Source organism: Geotrypetes seraphini, chromosome 2 (genome assembly GCF_902459505.1).
Source record: "Geotrypetes seraphini chromosome 2, aGeoSer1.1, whole genome shotgun sequence".
In the NCBI taxonomy this organism is placed as follows: domain Eukaryota; kingdom Metazoa; phylum Chordata; class Amphibia; order Gymnophiona; family Dermophiidae; genus Geotrypetes; species Geotrypetes seraphini.
In genome coordinates, this window is record NC_047085.1 from 103882358 (window position 1) to 103906644 (window position 24287).

The window sequence follows — 24287 nt, forward strand, 5'->3', positions numbered from 1 at the left end:
TCCTGCAGGGGGGGGGGGTGAATCGGACGTCGGGGGGGGGCATCAGGCTTTCAGGGTGGGGACAGGACTTCAAGGGGGAGAGGAGAGTCGGGGTGGGCGAAAGGAGAGTCGGGCAGCATGCGCGGTATATGGGTGTGCGCGGTATATAAAAATTTCTGTACATAAATTTGTGTTTTTCGCGCGCTATACCCGTGTGCGCGTTTTACACGGGTGCGCGTTATCTACGTGAAAATACGGTAAATCTAGCAAATAAAAACTATTCAGGCAATGTGCATGGTGTCCATGGATGTTACAGACCCAAAGGCCATGAGCGATACAGATCCAGCATGGTTCGATTTGTGGCTAGAACTGCTTTCTTCAGGGGTCCCAAATAGAGAATGGCACAGGGACAAATTTTTTCACGCACTCGCAGGAACTCAATTTCTCCACCCATTCCCGCGAGTTTTGTTGTTGTCCCTGCCCCATTCCTGTAAGCTCTGTCTTAACCACACAAGCCTCTAACACTTATTATTTTAAAGTGTTTGAGGCTAGTGCAGATGAGGACAGAGCTTTCAGGAATGGGGCAGGGACAGGAATAAAACTCTCAGGCGGGACAGGAAAATGAGTTCCCGTGGGGACTGGAAAAAAGTTTGTCCCCGTGTCATTCTCTAGTCCCACATTCAAGAGTCACAGATTTAATGCAAACAAATCTAAATGCCAAACCTTACTGGATAAATTTTTAAACTTCTAGGGTGTTTTGGAGCTGGAATTCTAGAAGACATGGTAGTAATGTAACACTGTTTAAGGATGTAGTTGACTGTTGAGGATCGTAGGAATGGGTACGAGTTTTAGGTGTTGTGGACTTAGAGGTTGAAGGAGAGGTTATACTGCGTTCATGCCTGGTGATCTTTTCCATTGCTCTTTCAATCTGATTACCGAAAAGCTTGTCTCCTAAACAAGGGATACTTATAAGACGGTCTTGGACAGTGAGATCCAAGTTTGATGCACAAAGCCATGCTTGCCATCACATTGCAGTGGATAAGGTTGATACTCTGGAAGTTACATCAAATGCATCAGACATCTTCACATGAATTTTTTAGTCTCAAGGAGATCATGTGTAGTCTGTTGAAAATCAGGAAGTTGGTCTGCAGGGATGAATTGATCGAAGTGAGACAGGTGCTGAACTAATTGCTTGAAATAGAAGGTCATATAGGAATTGTAGTTGAGGATGCAGTTGGTAAGCATTGCTGTTTGGAATAGCTTACAGCCACACCTGTCCAAAGTATGACCCTCCCTACTTGTAGGAGTACTGGCATATGATCTGGAGCTGGACGACTTCTTCTTCACTCTACCTGGAGAAACTGACGCAGCTATTGAGGCTTATTAAAGCCAGGACATGATTGACTCTGTAAAGGGAATTCAATTTTGTTGGTGTTATTGGAATAAGTAGGGAAGTCTCCCAGTTGAGTCTTACAAGAGATCATGGAATGGGAGTTTTAGACATTTCTTAGGGATTTGCTCAAAGTCAAGTGATTCGAAAAGTGTAGCTGTTGGTTCTGGTTCAGATTGTATCTTCACAGGAAGAACTTAACCCATTTGCCTTATGAATGTGGTAAAAAAGGCTCTCAGGTGGTGACTCATGCCTAGGCGGAGGAGGTAGATCTGAATGTTGAGGACCAGAGAAATCCTTAAGGGATTAGATCACAGTCCTTTTGCTCTATGACTGGATATTTAACAATAGTACCTCCAGAAGGAGCATGATGCTATGTGCTATGGTGATGTCGAGAAAGACTTCTATGTCTTCTTCAATGACAGTCTGATGTTAATGAAGTGAAGGTATACCGATGATAGAACCTGGACTTGTGTTGCGAAGGAGACAGATATAGTACCATAAGGCCTCAGAGCCTTGCTTGGGCTGGGTCAGTACCAGAAGAGTTGGTGTAGCAGTTGGCTTTAATTGGCTTTGAAGAATAGCTGCTAACTCCTTATGAAGCAGCTCATGCAGTTGCAGCACTGAGGGTGTTAATGGTACTGTTGGTGAAGGGTGTTGAGGCATCGGTGACCTTGATGTAGAGACACGCCTCAGAGGAGACACTTCCTTTAATGATGGAGAGTGAGACTGCTGATGACACTGTTTGGCATGCATCGACTTACTCAATGCCAGTGTCGTGTGGTGAGGAGAAGAATGGGAATCCTTCTTAGCCCATTAACTAGATGGTGTCGACATTGGTACCAAAGAAGTCGATGCCAAATGATGTGGTGATTATGGTGATGGTTTCGATGTGGCTTTTTCGACATTGAACGTGGACATCCTCGATGGATCTTGGGGTCCAAAAGTTTCTCCTGATGTAGACGTCGAGCCTTCAAAGAGCATTTTTGTAACTTTGAACAGCAATGACAAGAGTATACTCCGTGCTCAGGACCAAGGCACTGAAGACAACAATTGTGCAGATCGGTAACTGATATGGGCCCTGTTGCACTGAAAACATCTCTTGAAGCTGCTAGAAGGCTTTGACATCGCAGGAAAAACCGCCAATGCGAGATTGAAGGAATCAATTTTTCCTCTGAGGTTCAATCGATTTTGTGACTGAAAAAATTTATTCCTTGGGCCAGAAATCCAGCTGAAGAAGGATCAATGGCCCAAAAGACATGAAGAGAAAAATTTTGAAACTCCCGGGAAAATAAAATACTACAAAAGAAAAATAAAAGAAATGAAGAAAATGAAACAGGAAGGTATGAAAAGGAGAAAAATAGTGCATTTGGAGAGACTCCAATGACACACATCTTAGCTCCACGGAAAACTAAGAATTGATGGTCCCACGAGCTGATGTTGGGCAGGAAGGCACACACGCATGCGCGGTATGGGTAGTCTAGAGACTACTAAAGAAGTTAAAGTGACAGTACACTTTGGCATTGTCTGTAAAGGGGCTCTGTGGATGACATCATCCATCTGAAAATATCGTGCCTGCTTATCCTGGGATTATTTATATTTCCAGTCATTACACCTAAAGTACATAGAATGGCTGTAAATGTTTTTCAGTCAAGAGCAGGATAGCTTAACTGGGTACGCTAAGGGATATTCTGAGACTACCTCAGATACAGATTGAGAAACCTGGAAACTGAGGGTAGGAAGAGAGAATACTTCATTGCGACAGTGAATGTCATGGGTCAAACAATCCAAATTCAGTATTCATCCAGATTTAGGTGCTTAATGGGAGGGTAAGGATGATTACAGTTTTGTTAGGATGATACTATACTTTCTGCTGTATTTATGTTGGGTTGCATCATTTATTTTTTTTTTAAATTTTATATAAATTCTGGTTGGATGAGGGGCAGGGAGTGGCACTAGATACCAGGGCAATAGTTTTGTTGAGAGGAAAGGAACTGCTGGTGTTGGATGGGGGATTAACACTGGGGAAACTTTTTTGTGGGGCAGGGGAAGGGACCAGACTGGGTAATTTAGGTAGATGGGACGGTGCTGGAATGGGCCAGTAAGGAAATAGGGTCAATGCTGATCAGAGGCGCTCTACACCAGCATCAGCACACAGCATAACAGGCTCATTAGTATGCATTTTAATATGCTGTTCGCTGATGTCTACTGTGGGAGTAAATTTCAGTGCAGAAACCCTTTTATCACGTAATGGCACATAACCAGCAGGTAAACTGCTCATTAAGGCTGCATTATATCCCTCAGCAGCTTTCTGCATCAGCTCCTAAGGCTGCGGTTTGTGTTCTGTGGTGGACAAAATGTAGTCATTTGAATTGACAGCTTGGAGAAAGACTGGGAAAAAAAATTGACAGCTTCTTTTATTCTATTGTATTTTTCCCTTACAAAAGTAAGTATGAGAGATAGTAAGAAGTCAAAATTAACTGCAAATTGACTGTAAAACTTTCACCAGCACAAACTGACTTTCCAGGCACAAAGAACTTTTCCTGAGGTTCTAAGCCTGTCTAACGTTCATCACAATGTTTATTTGTACAGGTCATCAGTGCTATAAACTTCTGACAGCTAGCCATTATTTCTACTGAAACATGGTTGCTTCAAATAAGATGTCTGAATTATTTTTTTTAGTTTCTTACCATTCCTATGTCATGCAGACGACTGGTAGGACTAGGCTCATCGAAGTCTATACCTATCCCAGCACACATGAAAAACAAAAAGCAACACAAGCTTATGCTTATTAGGTACACACATGTAGCTTGGACAATTTTATTAACCAGTATTTCTGTGTATAAACAACTGCTTTACTCATGGAAATGCCTTTAAAATTACTGCATTAGGGCTCCTTTCACTAAACTGCGGTAGAGCTTTTCACTGTGAACCGGCGAGGTAAATGCTCGATACTCATTCAATTCCTATGAGCATCGGAGTATTTACCTTACCGGCCTGCAGTGAGCAGCTCTACTGCAGTTTAGTAAGACAGCATTACTTAGAATTACATTCTTTATCACTTTGGACTTATCTACATTATGCAGCAACTGCCATTTAAATATCCAGCTGTTCATTATCACATGGCTTGAATAACTTTCGTACCGTCTATAAATTTGATTTAACTTTGCTCTTTTTTCAGATGGATGAGAATTTAGCTTTACTGAGAATGCCTGTGAATCCAAGACTTATTGAGTTTGGTAAAATGACTTTATGTTGTGCTGGAGTTAAGTTATGGAACTTCTTGGTGGGTCAGATACAAAATTGCTGTGAAAGGGGCAGGTTTAGAAAACTAATTAAGACACAATTATTTGTAGATGCCTTTTTTTAAGCTATCTCTAGTAAAATTGATGAACTATCCACGATTAGTAAAATTGATGAACTAACCATGATCTTTAGTATCCAAATTATGATATCTTTCTGAGGATTGTTTGCATGTTTATTTTATTACATGTCTATTTTATCATGTATTTGTTTTATCATACATTTATTTTTATATTATGTATGTAAATTATGTAAACCACTTAGTTTTAAACAGTATATAAATGTTTAAAATAAATAAATATATGTTTATTAGTACTTATACACCACCCTTTGCAATAACAGCAGAGCAGTTTACAATTTCAAACTCTAAGAAAAGGAACTCTAACCAAAAGAAAATACTTTTTTTTAAAAAACACAAAACAGGATTAAACAAATATACCCTCCCCCATTAAAAATTAAAATATAAAAACCTACAAAGCTCCCCAGAAATTTTTTCCAGCCGGGTGGCACGAAAAAGTAGATGGGTGGGGCGGGACTGGAAAATTTGGTGGTGAGGAAAATGAAAGGGTCCTTTTACTAAGGCGTGCTACCGATTTAGTGCATGCTAAATGCTAACGTGTCCATTATAGTCTATGGACGCGTAAGCGTTTAGCGCACGCTAAAACGGCTAGTGCACCTTAGTAAAAAGATCCCTAAATGTGCACTATTTTTTAAAATTATTATTAATTATTTTCCAATGCTCAATATGACTTTCTTTTTTAAGGTTTGACACTTAGGCAGTGTTCCAGTAGCATTTAAGCCACCCTTGAAAAAAAGTAATGCAGATCCTCTTATTCTGAATAACTACTGGCCAGTATCGAACCTTCCATTTCTTTCAAAACTACCGTACTTGAGAGAGTGGTAATCAACCAACTTCAAACTCATGCTGAATCAGTTAATGCTTTGCATCCCCGGCAATCTGGTTTTTGTTTAAGACATAGCACAGAGACAGTAGTTCCTGCCTTAGGGCTCCTTATTCAAAGCTGCGATAGCAATTCTGCCACAGCAAATGCACTGAAGCACATAGGAATTGAATGGACTATGGTGCAGTTGCCATGGGAGAATTACTACTGTGGCTTTATAAAAGGGACCCATACTGAGTGAACTCCATAGTCACCTAGAGACCAATGTTTCTCAACTTCTTCAAGCCAAGTACCACCCCTAAGCCTAACAAATATCAGTCCAAGCTCTGCCCCTGACTCCACCCCCATTATAATAGTACTAATTGTAATGCAATTTCTTCCATTTTTCATGTACACACAATATAATCTTATTAATTCATAATGGTAACTACAAAATTAAAAAATCATAAAGCACACTGCATACAGAGAAAATTTTAATCCTCATTTATATTTACTTTATTTTTCAAAGAGCTCAAGGCAGATGACTTTAAAATATGCAATGTCACCTCAGTAACAACTATAGAAAAGTAGACAAATATAGTGCAAAATACAGACAGCAGATTATAAATTCTCAAAATTGACACATTTTGATCACTAAATTGAAAATAAAATCATTTTTCCTACCTTTGTTGTCTGGTGATTTAATTAGTTTCTGGTTAAATTTCCTTCCGACTGTGCATCCAACATTTTCTTTCTGCCTCCTGCATGCTTCCTCTCCTCTGGACCTCATTCCCTTCCCCAACCAACATCTCTCTCTCTGTTCCTCCATGAATCCAACTCTCCTCCACACCTATTGGCACATGACTCCCATTCTCTTCCTCCTCTGTTATAATCTTGCATTTCTCTGTTCTTCCTCAGCATCTCTCTCCACCCAGTCTCTTCAGTCTGCACTAGTCCTGCCCGATTCAAGAAAAAAAATTTTGATTCAATTCAGCCTATTGAAGAATCAATTTTTCAATTCAATTTTCCTGTCCAAATGGGTGTTTTTTTCAAACATCCTGTTGGGCTTATTTTATAGCCTCTTCACCTCCTTTGTCCTCTCCTATCCACACTGGCGCTAGCTGTGGTGTAAACAATAAACAAAAAAGAAAGACTTCCTCTTTCTGTTAAATCCTAGCTCACGTTTGTGGTCTAACACCAGCTTTGGCAGGATACACATTTCAAATCTGACATATTGTAATCACAAAACAGAAAATAAAATTATTTTTCTACCTTTTGTTGTCTGGTCATTATTCAAATCTTGTTGGTCCCAGGCTCTGGTTGTCTTCTGATAACTCACTTGCCAGGGTCTCCTTCTTACTTCTTTCTCCGTGCTAACCATCCATCTTCCATCTCTGTCCTCCCCTTCTCTTTCCCTTCCCTCCCCCAGAGGTTGGCATCTTCCCTTTTTTCATCTCCATCCACGCAGCTGCAGCAATGGACCCCACCATCCACAGAGCCACCATCTCTCCTTCTCTCAACTAGCCTTTCATCCAGCATTTCTCCCTCCTTCCCCATTTATCCTTCACTCCTTTATGCCTCCCCATCCATCTCACCCTCTCCATGAGTCCAATACTTTCTGCCTCCTGCACGCTTTCTCTCTCAGTCCTTGCCTCTTCCCTTGAGTGGTAACCCTCCTTCCCACCTCCTAACCCAACATGCTCTCTCCCCATGCGCCATCTCACCTTCCCCTCCAGTGTGTAGCACCTTTCCTTTTCCTCCCTTCCTGCCAGGTCCAGCAGCACCTCTTCTCCCTTCCTTTTACCTCACCCCCCTGTCCGCAGTACCCCTTCTCCCTTCCCTCCATGTACTTCTAGATCAGGGCCTCCCCCAAGGCCTGACCCCCTGCCCCCCCCCCAAAGGCCTGCATGTCCCCCCCCTTCTTTGCAGGTGCTCCGGCTTTCCCCCCCCAGGCCTCCCACGAGGATCGCCGGTGCTCTATGCGATCCTTGCAGGCCAACACTGTCCTCAGAAGCACTTCTCTCTGACGCGATCCTGCCCCTGACGTCAGAGGAGGGGCGGGACCGTGTCAGAGGGAACGTGCTTCTGAGGACGGTGGTAGCCTGTAAGGATCGCGTAGAGCACCGGCGATCCTTTCTGCAGGCTATGGTAAGAGCAGGAGGTCAGAGAGAAGCCGGAGGATGCAGCAAGGAGCACCAAAACACGGAACAAGGTAAACCAAGATTTCTGCAGCTCTTCCCGACTGACCCTGCCCCCCTTGCCCCCTAAAGCAGGAACAGCAGCAGGCCAGCAAGAGGCAGTGCTGCTGCTCCTTCTTTAGGAAGATACAGGGAGGAAGGTCGGTCACCGAATCGTCAAAGACAATTTTTTTTTTTTTTAATCAAATCGATTCAATTCACCTGAAGTGAATCAGTGAATCGATTCGAATTGGACAGCACTAGTCTGCACCTCCCATAGTCCAGCATCTGCCTCCTGTCTTTCCCCTTTGGTCCAGGCCTCTCTCTCTATCTTTCTTCTGCTTACAACTCCCCCCCCTAATATCCCATGTCCAGAATTTATTCTCCTTTCTTCCAGGTCTTTCTCTACCTCTCTTTCTCTCCCTTTCTCCCTCCCTGGTCCAGAATCTTTCCACCTCTCTGCAGTCTCTCTCTTCTCTCTATGCACCCCCAAGTTCAACATCTGCCCCCTCTCTTCTTCCTCTCTATCTTCCTTCTGCTAACATTTTGAGTCCTCCCACCTTTGATCCAGGTCTTTCTGTCTCTCTCACTCTGGCTTCCCCCTTCCCAGGGCCTGGCATCTCTCTCTCCTCGGTTCAGGGTATCCCCTCTCTACCCTTTCTAGTCCAGCAAATGCCCTGTCTTCCCCCTCCCTTTTGGTTCAAGTCTACTTTCCCGCCGCTCCTCAAGGTCCTTTTCTGTCCCCACCCCCGGTGTCCAGATCCAGCGACTCTATGAGTTTTCCATCTGGTGGCATTTGACTGATTTGCTCAGTATATTGTGGGGGGGAAAGGGGGACACTATACTCACAATCAGAGTAGTCTCTCTTGCAGACCAATAAATGCAAAAGGGTTAATTACTTGCCTCAATCCCGTTTTACAATCTGTCAGGAAGAATTGTGCTTTTTGTCAAATCCAGTTTGTTTGAAGATTAACATTCCCTACATATCCTTCTTCCTGGTGCATTTCCCGTTCTCAACTTTTAAAGGCTCTGGGATTCACAACTGTTAATGCAGAGACTAATTGTGCCCTACAGAATGCTGAATCCTAACGATATTGCTGAAAACTTGAAAATCTGTTTTGTTGGGCTTTTCTTTACGGCAAACCTGGCTTTGATCCAGGACCTATTCTCTCTTCCTTTGATGTTGCAGGCTGCCGAAAATTCCCACTTGTACTAGACTAGAGAATCATCCCGGCGGGGCCTTATCTCCTCTGCTTCCCCGCCCCTACTCCTTCACCATCAGGCAAGAAGAGTTATTTGCAAAGCGTTCCAGGCCGCGCACAAACCCTCTTCCCTGCCCCTCCCAAGTAAACCAGGCTGGCACTTCCCCAAGTAAACCAGGCTTATCTCAATGCCTGTTAATTTTGTTCTTGACATTTGTGCCTAACATTTGGCCTGCTACCAATATCAGGCTCATTGGTTTCCAGAATACTCAGAGAAATTGGCTACTTTAAACGGGTACACAAAAAACCAAGTTACTGAATATACCAATGACTTATCACCTGGGACCTGGGCCTCTCTAATTTGGGCTCAAGCCCTTTCCACAACCTAAATTACCTGCTGAATACCAACACTGGTATTCCTCACACATGCTCAGTTTGCACATGAACTGAGCATGTGTGAGGAGTGCCACGTCGGCAGCTGAAAAGGAGGTCACTGATTTCTTCATCACTGAAGCAGCACTGGGACAGTTCTGGGCAGGGTTATCTAATCAGCCAGCAGGGATTAGATATCCTGACAAAAAAAAAAAAAAAAAAGAAGGGGGGAGGAGGAGAGGAGAGGGATAAAATGCTTTGCCCCTCCCCTCCAATTCACCCCCCACAAATTTGACTCCTGGCTATGCCCCTGATATATAATCAAATATGAATCAAGATTTTGGGGCCAAAAATGTGCCCAAAAATTGGATATCTGTTCATATTTGAGTCTCCCCATTGTTACTGGCATTTCTTACTCCACATCCACCCTCTTCCCTACCACCTCTTGTGGTAACCAACATTTCTTCCTCTACCCCCCACCTCCTTTTATGTTTACCAGGATTTTGTTTGCAGTTCTTACCTTTTTTGGTAGACGCTGGTAAACAAAGCTATGCACGGGACTGGTGCAGGGCCTCCACCATCTGTGCATACACAGCCAGTATGAAAAGCTAAGCATAAAACTGATAATACTACCCTAGCATTGATGAGGTGGCCAAACCAGAATATAAAAGTAAGCTACTTTGAGACCTAGAGAAGTCAAGAATTCCCCTGGTCTCAGATATTACCTCTTGAAGGGTCTTTATTCTGAAGTGAGTCACTTGGAGGGAGCAGTTTACTATTTTGAGATCCAAGATAGGTTGAAAGGTGTCCTCCTTTTGGGGGACCACAAAGTAGAATACCTTCCTTCTCACCAACTCTTCCAGGAAATGGAACTGTAGTTCCAAGAACCTGAACCGCAGCTACAAGATTTAGGATATTTTGCTGGGTAGATCTTAACTGCCTGACACTTGGAAGGAGTTTTGCAATGAGTCTCCAAGAAAAAAAATCTTCAAGTTTGTAGCTTTTCCTTATCACCTCGAGTACCCAAAAGTCGGAGGTTATGTTGGTCTGTTCTTGGAGATCAAGGCTAATTGGCCCCCAATAGGGGCTTCTGAAGAATGGACCCCATTTTTTGAAGAATGAGAGGTGCTAGGGGGAGGATTGCCTTGCTCTAATCCATTTCTGTCTCTAGATTGAATTCTAAAACATTGGAAGGTAGTCAGTTTACTAGGCCTGTAGTGTGTCACCTCCCCAAAACAAGAATGGGTTAAAAAGGAAGTCTTTGTAGTCTTTGTAATTTTTGACGGAGTGAAAAATCGATCCACTTGTACCCGTTCTACTCCACTAAGGATTTTGTAGACTTCAATCATATCTCCCCTCAGCCTTCTCTTTTCCAACTGGAAGAGCACTAACCATTTTAGTCTTTCCTCATACGAAAGGAGTTCCATCCCTTTTACCATCTTGATCGCTCTTCTTTGAACCTTTTCTAGCACCTCTATATCTTTCTTGAGATAAGGAGACCAAAACGCAATACTCCAAATGAGGTTGCACCATGGAGCGATACAGGGGCATTACAACATTCTTAGTCTTGTTAACCATCCCTTTTTTAATAATTCCCAGCATCCTGTTTGCTTTTTTGACCGCCGCCGTACATTGGGTGGAAGGTTTCATTGTATTGTCTACAATGATACCCAGATCCTTTTCTTGGGCGCTAACCCCCAAGGTGGACCCTAGCATCTGGTAACTGTGATTCAGGTTATTCTTCCCAATGTGCATCACTTTGCATTTGTCCACATTAAATTTCATCTGCCACTTGGATGCCCTGTCTTCCAATTTCCTAAGGTCTGCCTGCAATTTTTCACAATCCGCATGCATTTTAACAACTTTGAACAGTTTAGTGTCAAATGCAAATTTAATCACCTCATTCGTTGTTCCAATTTCCAGATCACTTATAAATAAGTTAAATAGCACAGGTCCCAGTACAGACCCCTGCAGCACTCCACTGTTTACTCTCCTCCATTGAGACCATTTAACCCTACCCTCTGTTTTCTATCTGATAACTAATTCCTAATCCACAACTGAACTTTGCCATCTATCCCATGACTCTTTAATTTTCTCAGGAGCCTCTTCTGAGGAACTTTATCAAAAGCTTTCTGAAAATCTAGATACACTATATCAACAGGCTCACCTGTATCCACTTGTTTATTCACACTTTCAAAGAAGTCAAGCAAATTTGTGAGGCAAGATCTCCCTCAGCTGAACCCATGCTGACTCCATCTCATTAAATTATGTTTGTCTACGTGTTCCACAATTTTATTTTTTATAATCATTTCTACCATTTTGCCAGACACCGAAGTGAGGCTTACCGGTCTGAACTCTGAGGATGAAACTGAACTCTGAGGACGAAACTGAACTCTGAGGACTTTCTTAAGAGATCAGATTCTAGTAGACCATGGCACGCATAAAATCCTATTCCAGCCCCAAAGCTCAAATTAGTCAATCTACTTTCTGTCTTGTTTCCGTAGTGTCCAGCTTTCGTATCTGTAACTGACCACTGAGAAAATGAGTGTGTGGGCAAGTCTGGAGAATTATTTCCTTGCCTTTGAATACTTTGAGAGCCTTCATTTAAGAGCAACCCAGTACTATTCTGCGGAGTATTTCTTCCCTGCCAGTTGCTTCTTTGTTTACAAAAGAGCCCAGGAGACTGAAATCCTTTACAACTTCTATTCTATCACCTTCAAGCTCAAAATCTTCATCAATTTTCGTGTTCATGATCTTCATTCATCTTGTTTATGTTCAGTTCTAATCCCATGTTATGACTTTCAGCTTTGACTTTTCTCAGCAGATATAGCACATTTTCTTTGCTGCTGGTGATGAGAATTATATAATATGCATAGTGCAGGTTGTTTATATTTTGACCATCAACTAGAGCAGTGATTCCCAACCCTGTCCTGGAGGAACACCAGGCCAATCGGGTTTTCAGGCTAGCCCTAATGAATATGCATGAGAGAGATTTGCATATGATGGAAGTGATAGGCATGCAAATTTGCTTCATGCATATTCATTAGGGCTAGCCTGAAAACCCAATTGGCCTGGTGTTCCTCCAGGACAGGGTTGGGAACCACTGAACTAGAGAATGACACGGTGGATGTTACCCACGGCTAGCCACGAGCAGCTGCGGGTAACCCGCCAAAACGGTGGAGGGGGAATGGTGCTCACCGCAGGTACGGGGACAAGGCCATCCCCCGCCCCGTGGAGCGGTGGCCTTATCCCCGCTGTTAAGGGAGGGAAAGCGCGTGGTCACTGATTGCGCACAGCCTCCTCCCTTCCTACCTGCCCGAATCTATCTATCTCCCTTCCTCCCCCTTACCTTCGCAGCGCATTTTAAGGCTGGAGACATGTTGAAAGCCACCGGAGCGTACATGCAGTCGTGTGCGTGTGTGGGCAGAAGCTTCTCCTCTGACACAACTTCTGGTTGGAAGGAGGAAGATGCACAGACCGTGTGAGGGGTGCCAAAGGGCAGTGAGGTGGCGAGAGGGAAGGGTGGATGCTGTGGGGGACGGGGAGGTGAAGGGGACGGCAGGGACGGGGCAGTGAAGGGGACGGTGGTCGGGTGACAGGGCAGTTATGGGGACAGATTTTTTTCCCCATGTCATTCTCTACCATCAACTTTGAAACCAATGCCCTCTTCTTCCAAATTTGCTTTCTGAAAATAGCTTCACTATAAAGGTTGAACAGGTAAAGTGACACTATGCATCCTTGCCTGATGCCAAGTTTTATTGGAAACCAGTGTTGCCATATTCTGTTCTCAGTGCAGATTCTTGATTTTCATAGAGGCTCTTTATCAGCTGATTTACTGTATGTGTTTGGGTATTTTCTTTTGTGCTAGAGTTCTCCATAGTTTATCATGATCTACACAGTCAAAAGCTTTCCTGTAGTCAATGAAGCAAAATTATAGGGGCTTTTGATATTCTTTGCCTTTCTCCAATATCCATCTAACACTGGCAATAATGTCTCTTGTTCCTTGACCTTTTCTGAACCCAGCCTGAACTTTGGGTAGTTTTTTTTCTCAGCGTATGATTATATTCCTTCATTGTATTATTTTCAACAATATTTTGCTGGCGTGTGGAATGCAATCGTTCTGTAATTGTTACAGTCTTTGGCGTCACCACCTTTCTTCAGTATAGGTATGAGCTGTGATCTTCTCCAATCAGTTGACAATTTTTTTCCTTCTAAATCTCAACTGTGTCAACTGATCTACTGATCATTATGGGGGATTTCAATGCAAAAGTAGGAAGTACATCTGAAGATGCAGTGGTTGGAAAGCACAGCATAGGAGAAAGAAATGAAGCTGGTAATAACTTAGTACAGTTTTACAAAATGAACCAACCTGAAGATTTTTCTAGATCTTCACCAAACAAGTTTCTCCCAGAAAGGGAGTCTGCTTTGCTGAGACATAAAAGCCATATCTGCACCCCAATATCTGAGCCACAGAAACCGCCTGGCAGACACTGCCAAGATCACTTCCTTAGCTGGATTTCTAATGGGATCATACACAGCATCTGACAAATAGGCCAATACTAAGGACCTCCTAGCACTTCTAATGAATTTGAAATTCTAATGTCACAGCTGAGGCAGTGAAAGACATACCTGTCCTCAGCCAACTACAGTCCTACTTGTGAGTCAACCTGCAGGATATGGACATTGGAGCAAAACTCTTATGAGCTATTTACTCATGGATTTCTTACCGTCCCTCATATCTACCCTCCTCTTCATTCGATTCAGTCTTCTCTGCTGCTCTCTAAGCAGCGCTTCCTGCTGTATCTCTAGTGTCTGATCATCCTTTGGTGGATCAGGGAACATATGCCTCACATCTTGACGCGTTTCTGAGTCTGTATTGTAGAGAAGGCATATATCAATCACACATTTTAGGTGACCTTTTAAATGTGTGCAAGTCATTAAGGATCTATTTACTAAATCAAACAAGAAGGGGGGAAACAATTACTATTTATAGGAACAATCTACTACAAGACCAACTTTATTCTTATGGGCCCTACAGCAAATAGCATGCTATTAGTAATAACTTCCTAAGTCCGTGGTCTTCAATGTAATGCCCATGAGCCAATGGCAGTCCGCATACCTGTCCGGAGTTTCATTCCTACCCCGGCGGGTTGCAGTTCTTGCTCACCCTTCTTGTTCCCAGCAGCGCTGCTCTTTCACTCTTTGGGCCACTGAGATGCTTTAGTGAAGTAGACATGCTGCCTTTGGTGGCCTTGGAAGATTTCCCTCTGCTACGGCTTCCTGTCAGGTGGGAAGTTGTAGCAGACGGAAAGCTTCTGGGGCTGCCAGAGGCAGTGTATTTATTTCACTCCTACGGTCAGCAGCCCAGAGTGTGAAAGAGCAGCGCTGCTGGGAACAAAAATGGTAAGCAAGTATTGGATCACCGGAGGAGGGGGGGAGTAGTATCATAGGGGCAGGGTAGTAGGGAAATGCTGAACAGTAGAGTTGGGGAGGAAAGGGAAAGAAATAGATGCCAGACCTCCAAAGGATGAAAGGGAAGGGAAGGAAAGGACACAGATGCTAGACTGCAAGAAGGAGAGGAGAAAGATACCAGATGTCAGAAAGGGGGAAAGAAAAGGAGAGGAGAGAGATACCAGACCACAGAAATGGGGGAAGGGAAGAAGAGGAGAGACATGTCAGACCATTGGAAAGGGGAGGGAAGGAGAGAGTTGCACCAAACCAGGGAATGAAAAGAGGAGAGAGAAGGAGAGAGAGACGCCAAATCAGGGAAGGGAAAGAGGAGAGAGATTCCAAACTAAGGTAGAGGGGAGGGGGAAAGGAAGGACAGAGAGATGTCAGACCACAAGGAGGGAAGGAGGGGAGAAAGATCCCAGACTATGGGAAGGAGAGGAGAAATATGCCAGACCACAGAAGGGGGAGCGAGAGGGAGGAGATGCTGCACAGGGATGGAAGTGGTGGGAAGGGGAAGATAGATGGAAGAAATGCTGTTTATGGACAGATAGGAATAGGGGAGAAGAAATAGGGAGGAGTTGGTACATATGGATGGAGGGGAAGGCAGAAAGAGGGACAAGATGTTGCACATGGACAGATGGGAAGGGAAGACATAGAAAAGTAGACAAATTTGAAAAGGAAGCAGAAAAATTGAAGGTTGAATGTTAAAGTTAATGCGAAAGATGGATGTAGGGCAGAAAATGAAAGAGAAAAAAACACACTTAAAAGCACAGACTTTAAGGAAGTAGAACCAGAGACTGGGAAAAGATGATTAGAATAATAAAATCAGCAGACAACAAAGGTAGTACTTTTTTTTTTTTTTTAATTTAGTGATTGAAATATCAGTTTTGAGAAGTACATCTGCTGTCTATATTTTGTACTGTTCAGGAAGAAATGCATTTGTTTCTATTTTTTCCAGTGTTGTACTACATACAGAGTCTGGCATCTTAGGGTTTCATTTGTGTATATTAGTATTTTTAGTTTGTAGTCCTATTTGAAAAGGGTTTATCTGTGTTCTGCTTATGTGACCATGGCTAGGTGTTCTGATAGGAATGAATGTCGAGAAGCATTACTGGTGTCATTGGCCCCAAGTAGGAAGATATTTGTTGGCTCTCCTTCAGCCCTTTTGGTCCCAAAATGGCCCTCACTTAAAAATTAGCAAAGACCACTTGCTCTAGGTCAGGAGTAGGCAATTCCGGTCCTTGAGAGCCAACGGCAGGTCAGGTTTTCAGGATATGCATGCAGGATAAATATGCATGAGATAGATTTGCATCTCAAGGAGGCTGTGCATGCAAATCCATCTCATACATATTCATTGTGGATATCCTGAAAACCTGACCTGTCTGTGGCTCTCGAGGACCGTAATTGCCTACCCCTGCTCTAGGTTCATGTTAATTTGGAGCTCAAAAAACAACACTCCATGGTACTTATTTTAGAATTGTGTTTTAGATGTGTATATTGCAGACATGTCTAAATCACAATTTTACAAAGCCAAAAATACATATCTACTGTAATATGCAATAATGTACACCTGGCAAGGACTTAGGCCTAGATTCACTAAGCTTACTGATCGTGTCACAACCCGATTCATTAACCTTCCTCCCGATCCAATCCGCACATGCAAATGAGGGGAAATGGCATGCAAAGCAGGAAGGCAGTGATTCACTAAACTGAAGAAGGGACACCGATTAGGCCAGCCGATCCAAACAAAAGCGAATGCTGAGGACCAGTCACTCCCGTCCTTGCTGACTGTCCTGCTCTCTACCACCTAGAGGAGTTCAGTTGAAATGGAAGCATTCACCCATGTCCCCTGTCCCTGCTGAACAGCCCTCGTATGTCACACAGGATTCTCTAACTTCTGCTGCACCGGGAGATGTTAGGTCTGGAGCAAGCTCAGGGAAAGCACAATCAGACTGCCTGTGAGCCCGTGGTTTTAACCTGCAGGTTAAAAGCGTGTTCTGTTTCTGGCTGCATATTGCAGGGTGAGAGCTAGAAAGGAAGGTGGGGTGGATAGACACTGTCTAACAGCTTTCCGAGAGTGAATGAAAGGCTCTGGCAGCGCTTTTGGAGCATTTTCCTGCAGGAAGCCGCTGCTGTTGTTTCAGAGTGTGACAGGTTCATGCGCTCTGATCTCCCTGCCTGGGTTGCCGGTGTCTCCACTACCTCTCTACCTCTCTCTGCCTGGTTTGCTGGTGTCTCTAATACCTTGGGCAGCTTGGGGTAAGGGGGAGGAGCTGTGCGTGCTCCCTATACCTTGGCCACCATGCTAACGAAGTCAGGGAGCAAGCGCATGCGCAGACCATCTACAGGCAAAGAAGATAGTCTGTGCACGCATCAGGATTGCTCTGGGGTCGCTGTGGGGTATGCATCTGATCCTGCAATTTGCATGAGGCTTGATGAATTGGTTGCCAGCGAAGACTCAGCCACAGATCGGATCGCTTAGGTAAGTTTAGTGAGTCTCTAGTCCATAGTCTGGGTATGTTTTGGGTAGGACTCGGGCGAACCTAAAAAATAATTCCTTATTCTTTAATCTTGTGTGCCCAGTTTTACACTTTTTGCACAAAATTACACACGCAAGTTACAGAATACCTACAGTTATGCAAACAAAAAATGAAAAAATTAGCTGCCAATTGGTACTAATAACTGGTGTTAAATGGTGCTAACTGGTACTAGCTAGCACTAGGGAAAGGGGTTGGGATTTGATATACCACCTTTCTGCATTTACAATTATCTTTCCAGTTATTATCAACTTTATATTACGTTAATCAGATTTTCTATTCCGCCTCAAGGTCAGATTACATTATAAGAGATTGGGTCACAGTTACCCAGGAAGTTTCAGTGGACAGATTGACGAGGACATTCAGTAGGGTTGCTAGTACATGTAGATCAGTATAACTATTAATATGGTTAGGTTATAGTTTCAAATATACAGTATAGTTACAAGTACAAGTAGGTCATCATTGGTTCTTCTTCTTGCCATAGGAGTTGCATTAGACAGTTTATAAATGGGCTTTTAGAATTATCGTATCAGTTACTTCAGGGCTGTTTCCCTGTCTTGGTACAGAAATGCTTTTATAAGTTTCCTGAACCTGAGGTAGTGGTCACAAGATTGTAGTGGGCTTGGCTGAAACAGAAGTTTTGTTGTTTCTTCCCCATGCTTTCAGAGAAGGAAGAAAGCTTTTTAGTTATTCTGATTTCTGGAATGGTGAGAGCCAGGTAGGGCATGGAGTCGGGTGGCCAGACTTGCATGAATGTGTCTGTGTGAATTATTCTTTCCTGTCGCTATTGGAGTTCTGATTTTAGATTCTTTTATACACACTGGATATTTCATTGTACACTACCTTGCCTTGCTCTGCAAACAGGGCAGTATATTAAATTATATTTAATAAACAAGTTCAACCAAATCAAATTCCCAAATTGGATAAGGAGAAATTAGGTTCTTACCTGCTAATTTACTTTCTTTTAGCTTCTCCAGACCAGTAGAGGTTAACTTTACGATTGGGTATATATCTAATCATGACCAGCAGGTGGAGACTGAAAACAAAACTTTGGGACAGTATATCCTAGCCCCTCCTCTCTATTTCCCTCAGTCTGCCGAATAGCCAAGCAGAACCAAGAACTGGAAAACAACAGAGAGAAAAAACAATACTCCGAAAGGAGTAACAAATAACATACCCAAAAATGCTGTTGGAAAATGCAGAGGAGAAATTCCCGAAGGAAGAAGGTCCCCACAGCTCGCCAGCTAAGCCAGCCGAGCCACAGCCGCTGTTCTTCAATTCTCCCCGGCCCTAGAAAAATACTAGAACCCGCAGCAAAAACCAAAAACTGCCCGCGCAACAGCCCCAACAACAACAACAACAACAGACAGGGTGGGGACCTCTACTGGTCTGGAGAAGCTAAAAGAAAGTAAATTAGCAGGTAAGAACCTAATTTCTCCTTCTTTAGCACTCTCCAGACCAGTAGAGGTTAACTTTACGATTGGGACGTACCAAAGCAGTCCCTCTCACGGGCGGGACCCCCGAAGGGCCGATACCAGAACACGCTCACCGAACACCGCGTCCCGACGCGCCTGAACATCTACCCGATAATGTCGAACAAATGAATGCAAGGAGGACCAAACCGCAGCCTTACAAATATCCACCGGAGGCACGAGCGACGACTCAGCCCAAGAAGCCGCCTGACCCCTAGTGGAATGAGCCTTGAGAAACTCCGGAACCGGCTTCTGACTCAGAAGATAAGCGGAAGCAATCATCTCCTTGATCCAACGCGCAATAGTAGCCTTAGAAGCGCCAGCCCCCCGACGAGGACCCGCCAGAAGCACAAAGAGATGATCGGAGCTCCGAAAATCCCGGGTCCGCTGCACATAAGCATGGAGGACCCGACCGACATCCAACTTGCGCAGCTGTCGTTGCTCAGAAGAACCCTCCCGACTACCCAAGACCGGGAGGACCACCGATTGATTGACATGAAAAGGAGAAACTACCTTCGGCAGAAAGGAAGGAACAGGCCGCAAAACAACCCGCTCCTTCGAAAACTCCAGGAAGGGAGCCCTACAAGAGAAAGCCTGTAGCTCAGACACCCGTCTAGCGGAAGTAATGGCCACCAAAAAGACCGACTTCAGCGTAAGGTCCTTCAACGAACAGCCATCCAACGGCTCGAAAGGAGGGCGCACTAGAACAGAGAGAACCAGATTGAGATCCCAAGAGGGAATCGAGGGCCTTATGGGAGGCCTGATCAACTTGGCCGCCCTAAGAAAGCGAATCACATCAGGAATGGCTGACAAACGCTGACCTGTCACCAGCCCCCGAAAAGCCGACAGGGCCGCCAGATGAACCCGAAGAGAAGACCAGGCCAGGCCCCTATCCAGGCCATCCTGCAAAAACTCTAGAATGTTAGGCAGAGAAGCGCGAAAGGAGACTACTCCCCGCGCTCGGCACCATTCCTCAAAAAGACGCCAAACCCGTACATAAGCCCGAGAGGTAGAAAGCCTCCGGGACCCCAAAAGTGTAGAGATCACCTTGTCGGAATATCCCTTCTTACTCAGGCGGCCCCTTTCAAGAGCCAAGCCGTAAGACAAAAGGGAGACGGGTCGAACATGGGAATGGGACCCTGCGTCAGAAGATCGCACTCGAGAGGCAGAGGAAGAGGATCCGCCACCAGATGCCTCACCAGATCCGCATACCACGGACGACGAGGCCAATCCGGAGCCACCAAGACCACCAGCCCCGGATGGCGAACAATGCGAAGCAGTACTCTGCCTACTAATGGCCAAGGAGGGAACACATACAACAGCCCCTCCGTTGGCCACGGTTGGACCAGAGCATCCAGACCCTCTGCCAGACCGTCCCTGCGACGACTGAAGAAGCGGGGTACTTTGGCGTTGCCACTTGTAGCCCTCAGATCCATCAGGGGCTGCCCCCAAGCACGCACTAGCAACTGAAACGCCTCGGCGCCGAGACACCACTCTCCCGGATCCAAGAAGTGACGACTGAGGAAGTCCGCCTGAACGTTTTCTACCCCGGCAATGTGAGAGGCCGAGAGGTCCAGAAGATGCGACTCCGCCCAAACCATGAGCCGAGCCGCCTCCTGCGCCACCAGAGTGCTCTTGGTGCCCCCCTGACGATTGACATAAGCCACCGCCGTGGCATTGTCCGACAGGACTCTGACCGACTTGCCCAACAAAAGGGAGTGGAAAGCCAACAGCGCTAGCCGGACCGCCCTGGTCTCCAACACGTTGATCGACCAGGAGGCCTCCTCCGTGGACCAGGTTCCCTGAGCTGAGTGACCCAGACACTGGGCCCCCCAACCCAGGAGACTCGCATCCGTAAGGAGCACCGTCCACTGCGGAAGATCCAGACCCACCCCTTGAACTAGGTGAGGGGTCCGGAGCCACCAACGCAGACTGCAGCGCGCCAAGCCTCGCAGGGGAACCGGAACATCCATCCCGTGCCTCTGGGGAGACCACCTCCGGAGCAGAGCATACTGGAGAGGACGCATGTGGGCCCGCGCCCACCTCACCACGTCCAGGGACGCCGCCATCGACCCCAGGACCTGGAGGAAATCTCGCGCCCGAGGAAACCGGGACGCCAAAAGCAGGCGAATCTGAGACTGCAATTTGCTCACCCGGGCCTCTGGGAGGAAGACCTTCCCCAAGGAGGTGTCGAACAGCACCCCGAGGTACTCCAGACGCTGAGCCGGAACCAACCGACTCTTGGAAAGGTTGACCACCCAGCCCAGCGACCGGAGAAACTCCACCACCCGAGCCGTAACCCGGGAGCTTTCCTGCAACGACTTGGCCCGAATTAACCAGTCGTCCAGGTAGGGGTGTACCAGGATGCCCTCCGACCGCAAGGCTGCCGCGACGACCACCATCACCTTGGTGAACGTCCGGGGAGCCGTGGCCAGCCCAAAGGGAAGCGCACAGAACTGATAGTGCCGACCCAAGATCGCAAAGCGCAGGAAACGCTGATGAGAGGTCCGAATAGGAACATGCAAGTAGGCCTCCGTCAGATCGAGAGAAGTGAGAAACTCCCCCGGCTGAACCGCCAGAATGACCGACCGCAGCGTTTCCATACGGAAAGAGGGAACCTTGAGAGCCCTGTTGACCCCTTTCAAATCGAGGATGGGCCGAAAAGTCCCCTCCTTCTTGGGCACCACAAAGTAAATGGAGTACCTGCCCGTGCCCCACTCCGGGGGGGGCACTGGAACTACTGCCCTGAGATCTAGCAAGCGCTGAAGGGTCTGGCGAAACGCCAGCGTCTTCCCAGGAGTCTGACACGGAGAAGCGAGGAAAAAATCCGGCAGAGAGCGGGCGAACTCCAGGGCATAACCGTCCCGCACCACCTCCAGGACCCACTGATCGGACGTGATCTCGGCCCATTTGGGAAAAAAGTCGCGCAGCCGGGCCCCCACCGGAACCAAGGGGGGCGCCGGCAAGGCGTCATTGTGCAGGACGGGAAGCGGGGGAACCGGCGGAGGGATTCCCTGCCCCCCGACGGGCCCCCCGAAAGGGCTGCATGCGCTGGAAGAACCGACCCCGGGAAAACCCCGGAGACTGGAAAGAAGCAGCCCCACGCCCAGGGCGATACTTGCGAAATTCCCGCAAACGCCCCCGGGCCGCACCACCCCGAGACGCCGGGCGGGCACGGTCCTCCGGCAAACGGGGAACTTTCGAGTCCGACAGAGTCTGAATCAACTTATCCAAGTCCTCTCCAAATAAAAACGACCCCCGAAAGGGAAATTTAGTAAGCTTAGCTTTGGACGCAGCATCCGCCGCCCAAGCGCGCAGCCACAACACACGCCTTGCGGCCACGCCAAAAGCCATGGACTTAGCCGAGATCCGCACCAAGTCATACAGAGCATCCGAGAGGAATGAGGCAGCCATCTCAATCTTCGCTACCTCCTGATCCACCAGAGACCAGTCGTCAGACTCTCGATCCAAGACCCGGTCCGCCCACCGAAACACGGCGCGAGCGACCAGTCCCCCACAAATAGCCGCCTGGACCCCAAAGGCAGAGACTTGAAAATTTTGCTTAAGGATGGTCTCCAATTTGCGCTCCTCAGAGTCCCGCAAGGCAGAACCGCCCTCAACAGGCACGGTATGCCGCTTGGAAATAGCCGAGACCACCGCATCCACGACTGGCGAAGCTAACGTAGCCCGATCCCCTTCAGGAATGGGATACAGGCGAGCCATGCTGCGCGCCAGCCGAAACGGCGTCTCCGGCGTTTTCCACTGCTCAAGAATAATATCCCGAATATCCTGATGCATAGGAAAAGAGCGGGAAACGGAACGGATCCCTCGTAACAGAGGGTCCCCCACACGCGGAGTCTCCGGCGGCGCGTCCTCAAAACGCAAAGCCGAAGAAACCTGTTGAATAAGGTCAGGCAGCTCATCTCTCTGAAAAAGGCGCACCACGGACGCCTCGTCACTGGAGAACGGGAAACCCGACAACCCGCCGCCAGCTTCCGTCCCCTCCAGAGGGTCCTGGAATTCCTCAGAAGGGTCCAGGTCCTCCTCCAGACCGACACGTTCCTCCGACCACAAATCCTCGTCCCACGACACCCGCGGACGCTTGGACAAGAGAGGCGGCGGAGGGGACGTCACGTCAGACGAGAGAGGCAAAGCCGCAGGGAGCGCGGAGGAAACCCCACCCCCCGAGACCCCCTGGGCGCAACCGGGACCCCCAGCCGCCTGAAAATAGGCTTTGCATAATGAAAAGAAAAAATCAGGGGAAAAACCCCCCGAGGGTCCCAAGGGACTCCCTGCCACAGCAGGGGACCCAGCAGAAACCTGCCCCTGCTTAGCCAAAACAGGGGGAAGGTCACCTGAGGTGGAAGACAAAATGGAGGGGCCAGACAGAGAAGATGGCGTCTTTCCCGCCAAAACAGCTCCCTCCATAGCCTGCAGCGGCTGAGAGACCTGAATAGTCTCAGCCGCTAAAACAGGCAAGCCGGCATCAGCTGTCAAAATATCAGCTGAGAGGGAATCCTCTAAAACCCGACCGTCGGCGGCTCGGGGAATCCCTCCGTGGGCGGACGGAGAAGACCGGGCTTCTCCACCGTTCCCTGCCGACTCGCGAGGCACCATCGGCGGGGAGCTCTGGGCGCCTGCAGCCGCTGCCGACGGAGCTCCTCCACCGCACCGGCCTGAACACCGCTTGCACAGGCCGGCCGCGAGTGCCTCGCGTCTGGAGCACAATGAGCACTTTTTCCCTTTAGAAGTGCTCATTGCTCCATACGCGACCTAGCTGTAAAAAAGTGCCGGTTAGTTGAAAAAATACAGTAAAATACAGTTTTCTTAAAGGGATACAACCCTCCAGACCAGCACTACCTCAGGATTTTTTTTTTTTTTTTTTTTTTACAGAACAGACTCCACAGGCTCTCGAAGCAATATGCCTTGCTTGATTTAGGGGGCAAGGCTTACTGCTGAGGCTCCTCTAAAAAAATATGGGGAGGTGGAGGAAGTGGGGGGAGGGACCCCGCTCGTGACCCGCCGGGTTTGACACCCCCGAGGTCGGACGAACCCCCAAACAGAGTCCGTCCAAGCTCCGTCCGGCTAAAAACAGGGACAATAAACCTCTAAACAAATTCCAACAGCCCTACCAAGGGAGATGGGTACAGATCACTCAACACCTGCTGGAGACTGAAAGAAGACTGAGGGAAATAGAGAGGAGGGGCTAGGATATACTGTCCCAAAGTTTTGTTTTCAGTCTCCACCTGCTGGTCATGATTAGATATATACCCAATCGTAAAGTTAACCTCTACTGGTCTGGAGAGTGCTAAAGAAAGGATTGTTGCCAGTGAAAGGGATAGAAATCAATATCTGACCTATGTGTGTATTCATTTAATGGAAGATATTCTGTTTTATCCCAATTAATCTTAAATCCAATACTGAAATAAAGTTAGAAAAGAGACAGTAAAGCCAGGATAAATCTTACAGGGGTGAAAATCACCATATCATCAGCATATAGGGCAGTTTAAATTCATGATCTTG

General features: G+C 46.6%; 1 protein-coding gene across 9 annotated transcripts in view; it reads right to left on the minus strand.

The window, feature by feature from the left end:
* Window positions 1-24287, minus strand: part of CSPP1 (centrosome and spindle pole associated protein 1) — a 328816-nt gene that overhangs the window by 27261 nt on the left and 277268 nt on the right. For 8 of the 9 annotated variants that reach the window (XM_033933355.1, XM_033933359.1, XM_033933354.1 and 5 more), the window contains 2 exons: window positions 14032-14175; window positions 4060-4112 (listed from right to left, as the gene is read on the minus strand). In XM_033933355.1, the coding sequence (XP_033789246.1) occupies window positions 4060-4112; window positions 14032-14175 (197 nt within the window). Of the gene's footprint in view, window positions 1-4059; window positions 4113-6293; window positions 6510-14031; window positions 14176-24287 lie in introns of those variants that run through there. The other variant, XM_033933360.1, reaches the window with a different exon arrangement.